General features: G+C 38.3%; 1 protein-coding gene across 7 annotated transcripts in view; it reads right to left on the minus strand.

The window, feature by feature from the left end:
• LOC143340790 (uncharacterized) overlaps nucleotides 1–12,624 on the minus strand; it is a 509,578-nt gene that overhangs the window by 8,778 nt on the left and 488,176 nt on the right. For all 7 annotated transcript variants that reach the window (XM_076763086.1, XM_076763085.1, XM_076763087.1 and 4 more), the window contains 3 exons: nucleotides 10,770–11,010; nucleotides 1,756–1,950; nucleotides 1,157–1,219 (listed from right to left, as the gene is read on the minus strand). In XM_076763086.1, coding sequence (XP_076619201.1) covers nucleotides 1,157–1,219; nucleotides 1,756–1,950; nucleotides 10,770–11,010 — 499 coding nt within the window. The remainder of the gene's footprint in view (nucleotides 1–1,156; nucleotides 1,220–1,755; nucleotides 1,951–10,769; nucleotides 11,011–12,624) is intronic.

Consider the following 12,624-nt stretch of genomic DNA (forward strand, 5'->3'; position numbering starts at 1 on the left):
GGTATGGCATCTAGATTTATCATCGATAGTAAATATTGTAAATTAGACTTTGATTAATCAAAGTAAATAAATTATAAGTTGATACAGATGTTATTAAAGTAGCAGCTAAGTATTAGTATCCTATTTAGAGAAGAATTCTGAAAATCATTTTTTTATTGACATATTTATTTAAATGTCGTATGAAAAGATATGAAGTCCAGATCTGTATAAAATGCACTGCAATGTTTTGCTAAACTTTTCTATAATGTATGCATATATATTGAATAAAAAGAACTATTATACTCAATAACAGTTTTGATTTCGTTATTACATCAACTTAATCAACTGATATACGGCGTCTGCAGTTTTCCGAACTCCTACTACAGTTAATTACAATATTAGCAAAATATCTGAACACTATCAAAAGAATATGGCCTACACCTAAAGGCCTCGAAAAATATATTAACACGTTGAGTGTCTCGCTAATTTGAAAAAATATAATTACACTCATATTTAAAGTTACAGGATAAATATTATTTGTTAAGATTTTATATTTAACTTCATTGAATTGCAACTATATTTTAACTAAAAGAAGCCCCGCATTTTAATGAAATCGTGAACATGATGGATTTCGATAAAAATATGTGCAATGTTAATAGCACCCAAGAAATATTCTATAGTTGTAACATTTATTGCAATAAAATCTCATTGTTGTCTATTCGTATTCAGTATGAACAGTAATAAGTATTAACACGGTAAGTGTCTCACTGACTTTCGTATGGATCAGAATACATAGCCAATAATCCAAATTTGAAAAAAATATAATTACACACATATTTAAAGTTACAGGATAAATATTACTTGTTAAAATTTTATATTGAACTTCATTGAATTGCAACTACATTTCAACTAAAAGAAAACCCGCATTTTAATGAAATTGTGAACATGATGGATTTCGATAAAAATATGTGCAATGTTAATAGCACCCAAAAAATATTCTATAGTTGTAAGACTTATTGCAATGAATTATCATCGTTGTCTATTCGTATTCAGTATGAACAGTTCATAGGGACAGTCAACGTGGTAATAATATTGCTATACCAACAGTGTAGTGTCCTAAAAAAAGCGGGAAAACAATTTTTAGTTAGTTCCGACGATAAATCGACGAAAGTCTTACCTGCGGTGCGACAAGAATTTGCCAGTGGCATGGCCAGAGCCGTCGCAACCCGGGATTGGACATCTGTCGTCCGAAAATCCAACACCGCCATTACCAACACCATACAATCCATCCACACAGAGTGAGCATGAAATGAGCGGAAACCGCTAGTTATTAGTCAGCGTCTTCGTCTTTGCATTTAGGAAATGGATGGGGTTAAGGGATACGGTTCCAAAAGGGTCGGGATCTTCCCTTTTCGGTCTCCTGGTGGATCTTGGTACGTGCAATGTGGTCAGGAAGATAACCGCGTAGCTGCGTGCAACGTGCGAACGCGGTGAAAGCGCAAATTGAGATCGCGATTACGTGCAATACAACAAGTTGCAGAGTTTGCAAGAGACTGGAATCCTCCCTCGAGTAATTCTACTCTATCTCTGCCGGCGATAAGATCCGCCGGGAGTCAATTGCACCGATTTCAGATAAGTCTCGTGTTGTAATTGTTTTCAACGATTTCGCGAGGAACTGTCTCGAACGGCGGGGTTTAAAGATCGTTCTAACAAGAGATCGAAGATAAGTTTGAGAGGATTCTACCGCGAATTATAGCAACGTCAACAGCGACAGACCTTAATGGCTCGGAGTCCTGCCCATCTCGCGGCTTGCTCTTCGGTTTGTTGGCCCGCGGACAGCCGGACAAACTTCTGTGGGACGAGTAGTTCCCGGTGACGTGGCCGGAACCGTCGCACCCTGGCGTAGGGCACTTCAGCTCCTGGGAGTGCGCCTGGATCTGGGAACGATCGGCCCGCGGGCAACCGGAAAGGCTGCAAATAGAACAAATGCTTCCGTTGTTCAAACTTGCTCGAAACGTGCCATGACGATTACGCGTCACCGCCTCGTAGACGAAATTTCACGACGAATCGTGAAATTCGAGCGATTAAAATCACTCGGCGGCGCGACAATCCCCATGGTTTGGAACCACGAACGCACACCTCAAAAACATCCAACGATGGCTTCAGCAACACATCGCATGCAATATACGCGACGTTGCCAAGAAGTCTCGAGTACTTACGTTCCATGTATGAAAGAAGATCTCGATGGGCGATCGAAGCCTCGTGAAATAAACAATTTCTCATTATTGCGGCATCTTTTCGTTTCTCGACACGACGGGACGATTCAGCTCACCGAGATCGTCTATCGAGGCTGCGTGCGCGTTAAAGTCACTTTAAAGAGGCAGCCATCTTGCGCGGCTGGATTCTTGGACGACTTGCCTTGCGTCCAGTTCGAACGAAGACAATTGACAAGGTAAGCTTATAAGTACGCTCGTTCTCTCTCGAAAACGTGAACGATATCGATTTCACGGATACTTGGTGGATGGTCGCACAGTCGAAACGGGCAATCAACGATGTATAATTATGTGTGTTAAGCATGCAAATGGCAACGCCGTGTTCCAGTTGGATCACTCATGAGGTGTCGCTCGTATACGATCGATCGCGTTTTCAGGTTCATGTCAATACAAGGTCAGCCTTACTCTAGGAACACTGAAGGGGAGAGCAGGGAGCACACTCACACCTGACCCCAGTGAAACTCGTCAATTGCCAATTGTCGTTTTATCTCCGTTCTCTAGTCAAACGATCACGCGTTTTACTTTCGTCGTTTTCACATCTGGCTCTGCTCTGACATGGTCATTGACAACAGTTCGCTACGAAGCTGCCCACTCGAGGCTGGCGAAGCGTTTCTTAAACGGGCGGGTTCGGTGATCGTATATATATACATGTATATATATATTTGCGTATATGAAAACGAACATCAACGTTATACGATTAAAGACAGACTGGTGGAAGCGTCGTAGACGCGACAACTGCTCTTCGCCGCGATCTTAGTCTCAATGATTTTGCCATCCCTTTTCGTAGGGGTCGGGTCGAAACGGGGAGCAAATACTTCATTCAACACGAAACTCATCTACACACTTTGGAATAATATATCGTACGGTAACGCAATAAAAGGGATACGGTATGTAAAATAGTACACAAATGGAAAAAGTGACGAAAATATAGACAGACCGTGATAGATAAAGAAAGAAATAATCAAACTTAAACGTTACATCGTACGCTTAACGTAATTAGCTAATCATGTCAAATGGGTATTCACACGTATAATTAAAATATAGATATGCAACAATATCGAGTAGGTTGTACAAGACTTGGTTAGCTAGGAAATGGAGGTGAACGGGTATTCTAGACAAACGATCAGTGTCACATAACACTTAAGAAGCCACTACGCCACGGACCACCAATATGCATCGATGCAAAAACCCATCTATGTCTCGCAATTTCGTGACATTACTCGGACGTGTACGGTGTTTTGTTATGTTGTATGTTGTGTGTTTTAGGGAATCAATTTCTCGGATAACTTTCAAAGAGAAATTTGAAATCATCATCATCCTATCGATCATACGTTATCTATTGGACATGAAAATTGATCGCTAAACTTGTGTAATAAATTACTTGATTCGAATAATACTGATTTTGTTATAACGAGGTAATAACATTTATAGTGAATATTTTTTCTTTTAGAATGATCTTTTTCTAAACGTCGTAGCAAATAATAATATATCTTTATTGTTTCAAAATTCTATACGAAAAAGAATCAATTATTGAGTTTAAAAATGAAAATAATTTATAGAAATTAAAATAAGTTTCCTCTTATTAATCTTATTAATCATTATAGAAAATGAAGAAAATATATTGCCCAGTTATTACAAATACGTTTTAAATATCCAACACATTTTCTATTATATTTTTATGAAAATAGTTTTATACTTTGTAACTCTTGGCCTACTCTGTTCAATTAAATTCCGATTTTCAAATTCTGCAACACTGATTCCTAATTCTTGCTGTGATAATCTGTCAACAGAATGTATTCTGTCAAGAGCGTGGGATGGAAGTGAGTGCTGTTGCTCAAACTACAATGCAAATATTTGGTCAGATTCTGAGATGGAATACACCTAACAAGGGCTACAGACATTACAATTAATCATACGATCATTCGACGTTACAATACTCCAAAGTGTAATAACAGCATCCAACTGTTTTTATTTATTAAAAAATAATAAACGTGGTCACGAAACGAAACAATTACGATTTAATGCATTTGTTTTAAAATTGAAATTGTATAGAGAACTTTTAATATCGACTTGAAAAGAAAGAATCGATAATTTTAATGCTAATTGACTTGTAATGAGATCATTAACACATTGATTGCCATGTCGAAATATTCGATAGATTAATATCATTATTATTTTACAACTACCCTAATGACAGTGATGATATTTAAAAGTATACAAATATTACAGATCATTTATTGCAAATATATTAAAGGAACATTAGATTGATACGTTGGTCATAAAATATATTATGTCTAATGATCAATCGTTATGTCTATAGCCCCTAGAAGGAATGGGTCTTCATTAACCTAACGCCCATCGCCAGAATGTTAACTAGCATGACTATTCGATTGATGGTAAAATAACACAGACTTGAATGCGTTGTCAAAAGAGTTTTAAAAACGCAATTTAACTAAAATTAAGAAAGTTATCTATACATATATATTTATGGAACTATGCAATCGTCTTTCCCAATATATTTTACATTGTACATCTATAATTTGTCCAAATGTGTTACTAGAGAAGCTACAAGATAATAAATCCCAACCTAGAAATTGCGTTAAGATTCCAGGTTTAAAAGGATCAAAAATGTAATTGAAAACTGGTTTCGCCCAAAGAAGTCACTTAAACATCAGTGAAAAACGCATTACAAATTGAGTGAAAACTAAATAAACATGTAATGAAAGGTTTACACATTCGCAAATCGCTATCAAATATATTCTCCAACGAAGGGAAGTTCTTTATGTTTGATTAAAAATACTTTAAACTACTTAAATAAAACACTAAATTTTCACCATATAACTAACAACAAATTCATTTAAAAATACATAAAAATTATACGATTGCCTTACATATTTTTAGTAGCATTTCAAAATTATATATTTGCGAGTCTGGTAAGTATATTTTTTCTATCCATATAAAATATTCTATTCTATCGTCGAATAGTCTTGCTAGTAAGAAAATCTGCTTTGGGCCGTGATAATAGGATACTAAGGTCTCTGGTATGTACGTGTTTGCGTGTGTTCTTGTGTGTCCAGCGTGCGTGAGTGCGTGCTGCATCGCTATACCAATATATAAATATACATAATCGTATGTCGTCGTCAATGTTAATGTCAGTGTCAATGCCAATGCTGCCTTGCCTTCTGTGGGTAGCGTAGTTCCCCGAGACATGACCCATGCCATCACAGGACGACGTGGGGCACTGTATCAGCTCCTTGCCATCGCGACCACGAGGAGCGGGCCGAGGTGCAAAATTCAACGAGTGCCGCCTCATATTCATACTGCACCGAACAACATCAACAATAAAACACTCTCAACGCGATTGCTCGTCTCTCTTATGCCTGCTTCTAACCGTTTCATGCTCGACTACCGCACGATCGCTGCCAGACATCGTACAGTGGATGACGATAAACAATTCGTACGATTAATTTCGTTAATTCAAGCAACCATTCAGTTACTTTTGAGATCCAAAAAGATCTATTAAAAAAGGTACTTCTACCCCTATCGTGGATTAGGTTAAAATACAATAGATAAAATCACTTAAAACTAATTAAGAGCAAAGGTGTATTCTTAACGTTATGACAACAAAGGTTTAGTCTTGTCTTCGCGTTGAAATTTTTAAAATTTGTTGAGGATGATTTTAAACCTTGTTAAGAATACGTTTCTTTCCAAAATTACTATTAATAATATTGTTTATGATGTTTTTATAGAAAAAAGATTCGTAAGAGATTTGTATGCCTCCGTAATCGATTCTTGATTTGGTAATATTAATAGCTTTTGTAGGAATGGTGATATTATTGGTAAGGCTTATGTAAGAGATCCCGCTTCAAGCGTGATACTATTAATCATTGGACACAATCTGTTCAAACTATGTTCTAATAAACCTGTCGAGTAATTGGAAACTGTTAAAAAGATTAATAGCGTCACGTTGAAGGCAAGGTGATGAGTTCAAGTAACAGATTTAAAATGATGCACGATAATATTGCTCTTCCTAGCAAACTTATTATTATTTGTACGAAACAGAGTATTTCTGTCGAATGTTAAACCGTTTTGAAACTTGCATGAAAGTATCGAATTGTAAAATTCAGGACATTCTAATTTTGTCAAAATGATCAATAAACGTACAGCACTTTATTCGTGACATTTATTCGATCGAACAGTTAAATTTTGATCTGATCGAGTTTCAATCTCATGCAATTATTTTGAGTAATTACTTTCTCGGATTATATTCTGTAAATACTTAACCTAGCATTTATTTCCATGCACTTTATGTTTCATATTAATTGGCTTCTCGTTATATATGTTTATAGTTTCATCTGTCATTGATGGCTAATGGTGCTAGATCTCGAGCTTATTCGGTAGATTAATATTTTGAAGGAATTCAGTAACCCTTTGGGAGTAGACCTACGTTCCTTGTACCACCTGTATTCAATCAGTGAGTACATATGTTTAATCATGGCTTAGGTTCCCCATGTTCCACAATTAGGTGAATCCAACCTTCCCATAAGATGATTACGTATTACTCTTGTGTAGTCTACTCTGAGTCTTATTGATTTTATTTTTCTATTTCTGATATATTTAAAATAATAGCAATCTGTGTAAATTCTAGAGACCCCTGGTGCACGTATGGAAATTGTTCGTCACCCAAGGCTAATTAACTTGGAGTCGATAAGATCGATCATTCGAAGGTTACATATTTATTTTTCAATTTAAAATATTCTTCGAAACACGAATAAATTAAACTTATTTACGATATATCATATTGTGGTAACATTAGAAGAATAGAGAAGTATTCTGTGACAACAAACACTCGAAGCATATTATTATATGAACTGAAATTTACTAGTGAAATCTTTCGCGATCTAGTTATTTTATTCCCCCTTTTTTGTTACACATTTACACTTATATTTACGTCTCATCTAAAGACAAAATTATTGAAAGGAAAATGGCGTTCTTCGTAAATTTCGAAGGCGTTGTGAAAATTCCAAAGGGCGTTCGTATTCCATCTTGAAATAGATCTTTTCAGGTCTCGAAAGCACGTCACCCATCGAGCATCCAGCGTACGAATGAGGCCGCAACGCAATCGGCGCGTTTCATCGTTAGAGAGCGGGATAACGACGGAAAGTTTTATTGCGCTTTGCAACTTTTCCTTCTCGCGGCGAGAGGGAGGGAGCCCGTGTATGATAGCGGGCGTGATAGCGACACACGAGAGAGAGAAAAAATCTGAAAAGTTCGCCCTGTGGAGAAAGAGCGGAAAGTGGGCGCAGGAGGAGGAGGAAGGAATATACGCGGATCAGAGTCCGAGAGCAGTTTGCTTCTGCTTTTTTCTCGTCTCCTCGTAGTCTCGTAGATGAACGAACTACCGCGGGCTATGAGAAGCCTCGAAAACCTCGATGACCCTTGAGTGGCCACGATATTGCCGGCCAACCGAGCCGACGGATGCGGACTTGAGTGCAATTCACCGGTATACACCCTACCCCCCACCTCCCCACGAATGCTCTGCCTTCGTATTTTTCCAACCTCCGTCTAACCACTTTCCTCTGCCTTCGAACGAACGATAAGTCACGCTGTTGGATCCCTCGTCCTTCGTCCACTACGTTTCAGCAGAGTTTGTCGGTGAACACTGTCGAAACGTTTGTCGCGACAAAGATTTTTCTATTTAATTATTTCGACAGCTCTTTGCGATTTCAAGGGTACGGATCTTCGAGAAAAGAATTTGATCGAAGGATGAACGGAGGTTATAAGGACTGATGATAAAAATGAAACTTCTTATTAATCCATAAATAGCATTGTATGGATCTTCCCTATTGAAATTATTTCTTACGAGTATCGATTACGGGATGTAAAATATTAGTAATTTTTGATCGTTTCAGATTAGATAGATAAATGCAAACATTACGTAGTATGTATTAATTCAAATGACATGATATGTTTGAAAACTGAAATATGTACAGATGAAATAATAAAGAATATACAATATGTCTGAAGGCTTATAGATAACTATACATGACGAAGTTACAGGGTGCCCCTGGTCAACAAGTTGAAAGAAAATGTATTATTATTGTAGGAAGAAAGAAGTGTAGGTTATAATTATAGATTGTAGAAAGCAGAGAAACATTAGTCTAAGATTGAAAATGTGATAATACTATTTTCTAGATGCACCCCTTCCTAAAAGGAAGGAATTATCTGCGCCCATTATAAGTGTTAGCGATACGAGAAAAATATACTATAACAGCACGTTAAACTTTTACGTTCAATGTATCAATGGAACAAAATGTTTAAATTATCTAGACATTTTCTTCTACGCCTATCTAGAGTAGTGGTAAGCGCCTTCCCCCTTTCTTATGAGTCATGCTCGTCATTTTAGAACGAATTTACGCGATAATTAGGTTCTCTAAGACGTCTGACTCGGTACTAGTTTCCACTAGGACAGATCCTTCTTTCTTTCTACAATATATTCAGTGTAATCTTCGTTTAAAATAAATAAAAATTAAACAAACCCACGAGGTCTCTTCCATGAGACGACAAATCGAAGAAATTCTATTTTGTACACGAATACGTAAACACACCTAAAACGTATACAAGAGCATACGTAGGAACCACAATGGCGTATCTACGAATCCGTGAGACTCGAGGGCTCTCTGCACAATGTTGTACATTTTGACGAGTAGGTACCGTGTAAATTTAAAGCCTGGGAACGACACTTTCGCGCACTCTGCATTAATTAAATCTGTTTTCTACGAGACTTCCAGGAACACCGGCGCAACAAAGGACGTTAAATTCCAGGCTGGTCGGAGATTAGAAAAGAAACGAAACCAGTGTTGCCCGAGGTATCCGAGGTGCATTTCAAGGGTCTAACCTCGATGGGACGACGCGGGTCTCGCCCCATAATCCAGTGCGGTGGCAACTGATTATACCCCACCTCCCCTTTCGACCTTATCCACCCTTGGCAGCTCACCGCCTCCCACACCCTCGTTCCACCTCCTCTCCTTATGCGCCGAACCGCGCCTTCTCCACCATACCGCCCGAGCTTTACGTCAATTAGAATAAGGTTGGCACTTTCGGTACGAAGAGTAATTACTTTAATTAACAAAATGGAGGTAGGTATGCGCGACCTGCGCCTCCCTCTACGCTGACGTTAGCCGTCGTTGCCTCCGTGCCTTTTCAGCCGCGAACCTATCGCGAGAGAGATTCGCGCGATCCTTTCCGCAAGGCAAGTACCAAATCTGCGATCCTCGCATGCACGATCGTATCCGTGGACGTTTGTCCAGCTCGTTAAAACGCCACGGACCAACCAGAACGCCCGTTGCGTTTCATCGTGGTTCGATTCACTTTTTACTTATACTCTACATACACTTTAACGAAACGTAAAGGAAGTAATGTCGTTTTTCTAGAAATTGTTTAGATTTCTTTCGATAATTACTGATGTCGATAGCGTATGTTTTGCTTGAGATGGCCAACCTCTTCAGGAACAAATCGTTTCACTTAACCCCTTAACGTTCATGCCTACCTTAAAAAACTATATTTGTTTAATCTAATGGTTTAAGGGATGATAATGCTTGTTTTCTTTCAAATTATACGTTGGATACAACATTGTAAGTAACAAACACCGCATTTTTAGAAACAAATCCAATAAAGAAAAGTGATCATTCTTGGTTAATCCGAAAAATATGAGCGTTAAGGGGTTAAAATAATTGAGAATTTAAATCGATCTCGTGTCTTCCATGAATGGTTATTTCCAAGTTACGATAATTAGAGTAACTTGAGAAATAAATGTTTGTAAGTTTTCAAAGAAGTTTTAAGTTGGATTAATAAGTGCATTTAAGGTTTTTTATGTGATTATTTAGGACTTTACCTAGAGTAAGTAGGATCAAAATTAACTGACCATTTAAGGACACTAGATCTGCTTACTAATATTATGTGACTCATAAATAGGGGATACGTCGTATGAAAATAGAAGCTGTGTCTGAAGAGATCAGCTACATGATCGATAAACAATTTAAAAAATTTAGAAAGTAGAGATTAAATACACTAATAAAAATTAATTTCAAAACTTCGTTGAGTTTAACAGGTCTCGATGTTTTCTAAAAGTAGAAACACGTTCTACAAATTTAAAAAAATGCATAGCCAATAGTTTTCGTAAAAATAAATCTCAAAACCACTCGATCTTACACTTAACGTGAAACTTACGAATACTAAAGTTAAAGTCATATAAAAAATAAGCTACGAAACTCAAAATGTATTAAAAATATAATTCAAGTGACAAAACGACATTACTTATGTTTGTTCCTGACGTATCTTTAACCAATTAAGTTACAAGCAAGTAATATATCAATTTTGTGGAAGTAAGGGTTAGATTTAAGTATGAAATAGCATCCTCCTGTTTTCTATACACGGTTCAGAACGTCGAGTTCCCGATGAACCGGGATTTTCTCAATAATCGCGGTATTATTTTAAAAAAATAGTCGAGTTTCTTACCTATCGTCTTTACCCGTGGGTTTATCGAGAGGCCCGACCGTGTGCTGCGGGGGCGGCATACTGTAGCAAGGTGTCGGCGTGTATCCTGCTGGGATTTGGTAACCGGAAGTCACAGGGCCTCCGGGATAAGTTCCACCGCAATTGTAACCAGCGGTGGGGTAAGGGGTGTAAGTGTTTCCAGGATATTCCGGCTGAACGCCTGTCATTCCGTAGCCTGGATGCGGGCTCATTGGTCCATATCCTAGGAACGAAATTCATTTATAACTTAATTCCGTACACAAATACTCTACGAAAACAATTAGTTATCCATATCCATGGCGTAGCTATTTCAGTATTGTCATAGAAACGAAAGGATCGTTAAATTAGACATCGAAACCCTGTCTGAACTTTTGACGGATTCTATGATTACACTTTCTTCACTACTTATTTGCAGCGGACGTTTGCGTTATGAAATTTTACTATAAACAACTAAGAATACGGTAAACCTTTGTGTAATTTTAGAAAATATGCCACCACATTTCGCGCGAGTGTCAGCTAGGAAATATCTTGTTATTTATTATCTTTGTGAAATAATGTTCGATTATCTGAGGCATGATAACTTGTATTCTTCTAGTCTTTATGAAAATCACATTATACTGCAATATATATGGTTATATATCTTACAGTATACCAAGAAAGTAGATAATTACGAGATAATTGATAATATCTCGAACGACTTAATTACTGTACAATTTTTAAAATAGAGATGAAAAGACGCTGAAGAAATAAAACATTAATTGATACAAAATGATATTACAAAATATGTAGATTAATGCATGTAAAGTCACAGGAGTATCCATCGATATAAACAATATTTAAAAATTCTGGACAAAGACAAATTAAAATTTAGAAACAAAAATAATCAAAAATTAAGCGCACGACGTTGGATATAAATTTAAAATAGTTTCAAGTGGACTTCTATATTTATCTTTTTTTAAATTAGAATCCCAACTTCCTCGCACAAATATACCTCTATTTTTTTTCAAATAGAGGACACGAGCGGCAACGTATAATAAAGCGACAAAAACTCGAACAGAAACGATACGAACACGGACGCGCGTACGACCGGCCCCTGTCGATTTGATGAAAATGGCGTCTGCTCGCGTACGGGGCACAATAACGAAGTAAACAAAGATGCGCCGAAAAACAAGAAGTCGGACAGAGGCTCGTCGCAATGGCGCGGTAGGTAGGCCGACGCGTCGCTTGATTAACCGTTGTAAAATCTACGCATTTATTTACCCGCAAGAATTCATTTCGTCTGCAGTGCAAATAGCCGACGGACGAAGGGTCGCGCGACGTCGCGCGCGAACACGACGACGCCGAACGAACATCAGCCGCTGTGTGCTCGAATGTTTCAATTTCAATAACTACTCCCCAGCGTCGGAGTCCGCACAATATTGGCCGCGCCGGACTTTTGCCGGCTACGTGTACGCGAAATATTGATAATTAACAATGGTCGTGTACCGCCACAGGGAGGGGGCGTGGGTGGCGAGGGGGAGGGGGGAGAGAGAACGTCGGTCCGGTAGGAAGGGTGCCCGTGCACATCCACAGAATGAGAGCAGGGAAAAGAGGACGAGGGCGAAGAGGGAAAGAGATGGACAGGGAGAGGTGCCGACAGGGACGAAGAGAATGGGCTGTAGGTTTGGAATGCCAAGGCACAGAGAGACCGGAGGAAAATGAGAGTCGGGCCATAGGTGCCTATTATGGCAGTCATGTACTGTTCTGACGAATTTTTATTCGACGGTTGTAACCGCGTATCGCGCGCTCGTTCCACTCCTCTCCCTGCCTACCCCCTAGGGCGTCGAGCTCTTTGTTC

This window comes from Colletes latitarsis, chromosome 4 (genome assembly GCF_051014445.1).
Source record: "Colletes latitarsis isolate SP2378_abdomen chromosome 4, iyColLati1, whole genome shotgun sequence".
Lineage (NCBI taxonomy): Eukaryota > Metazoa > Arthropoda > Insecta > Hymenoptera > Colletidae > Colletes > Colletes latitarsis.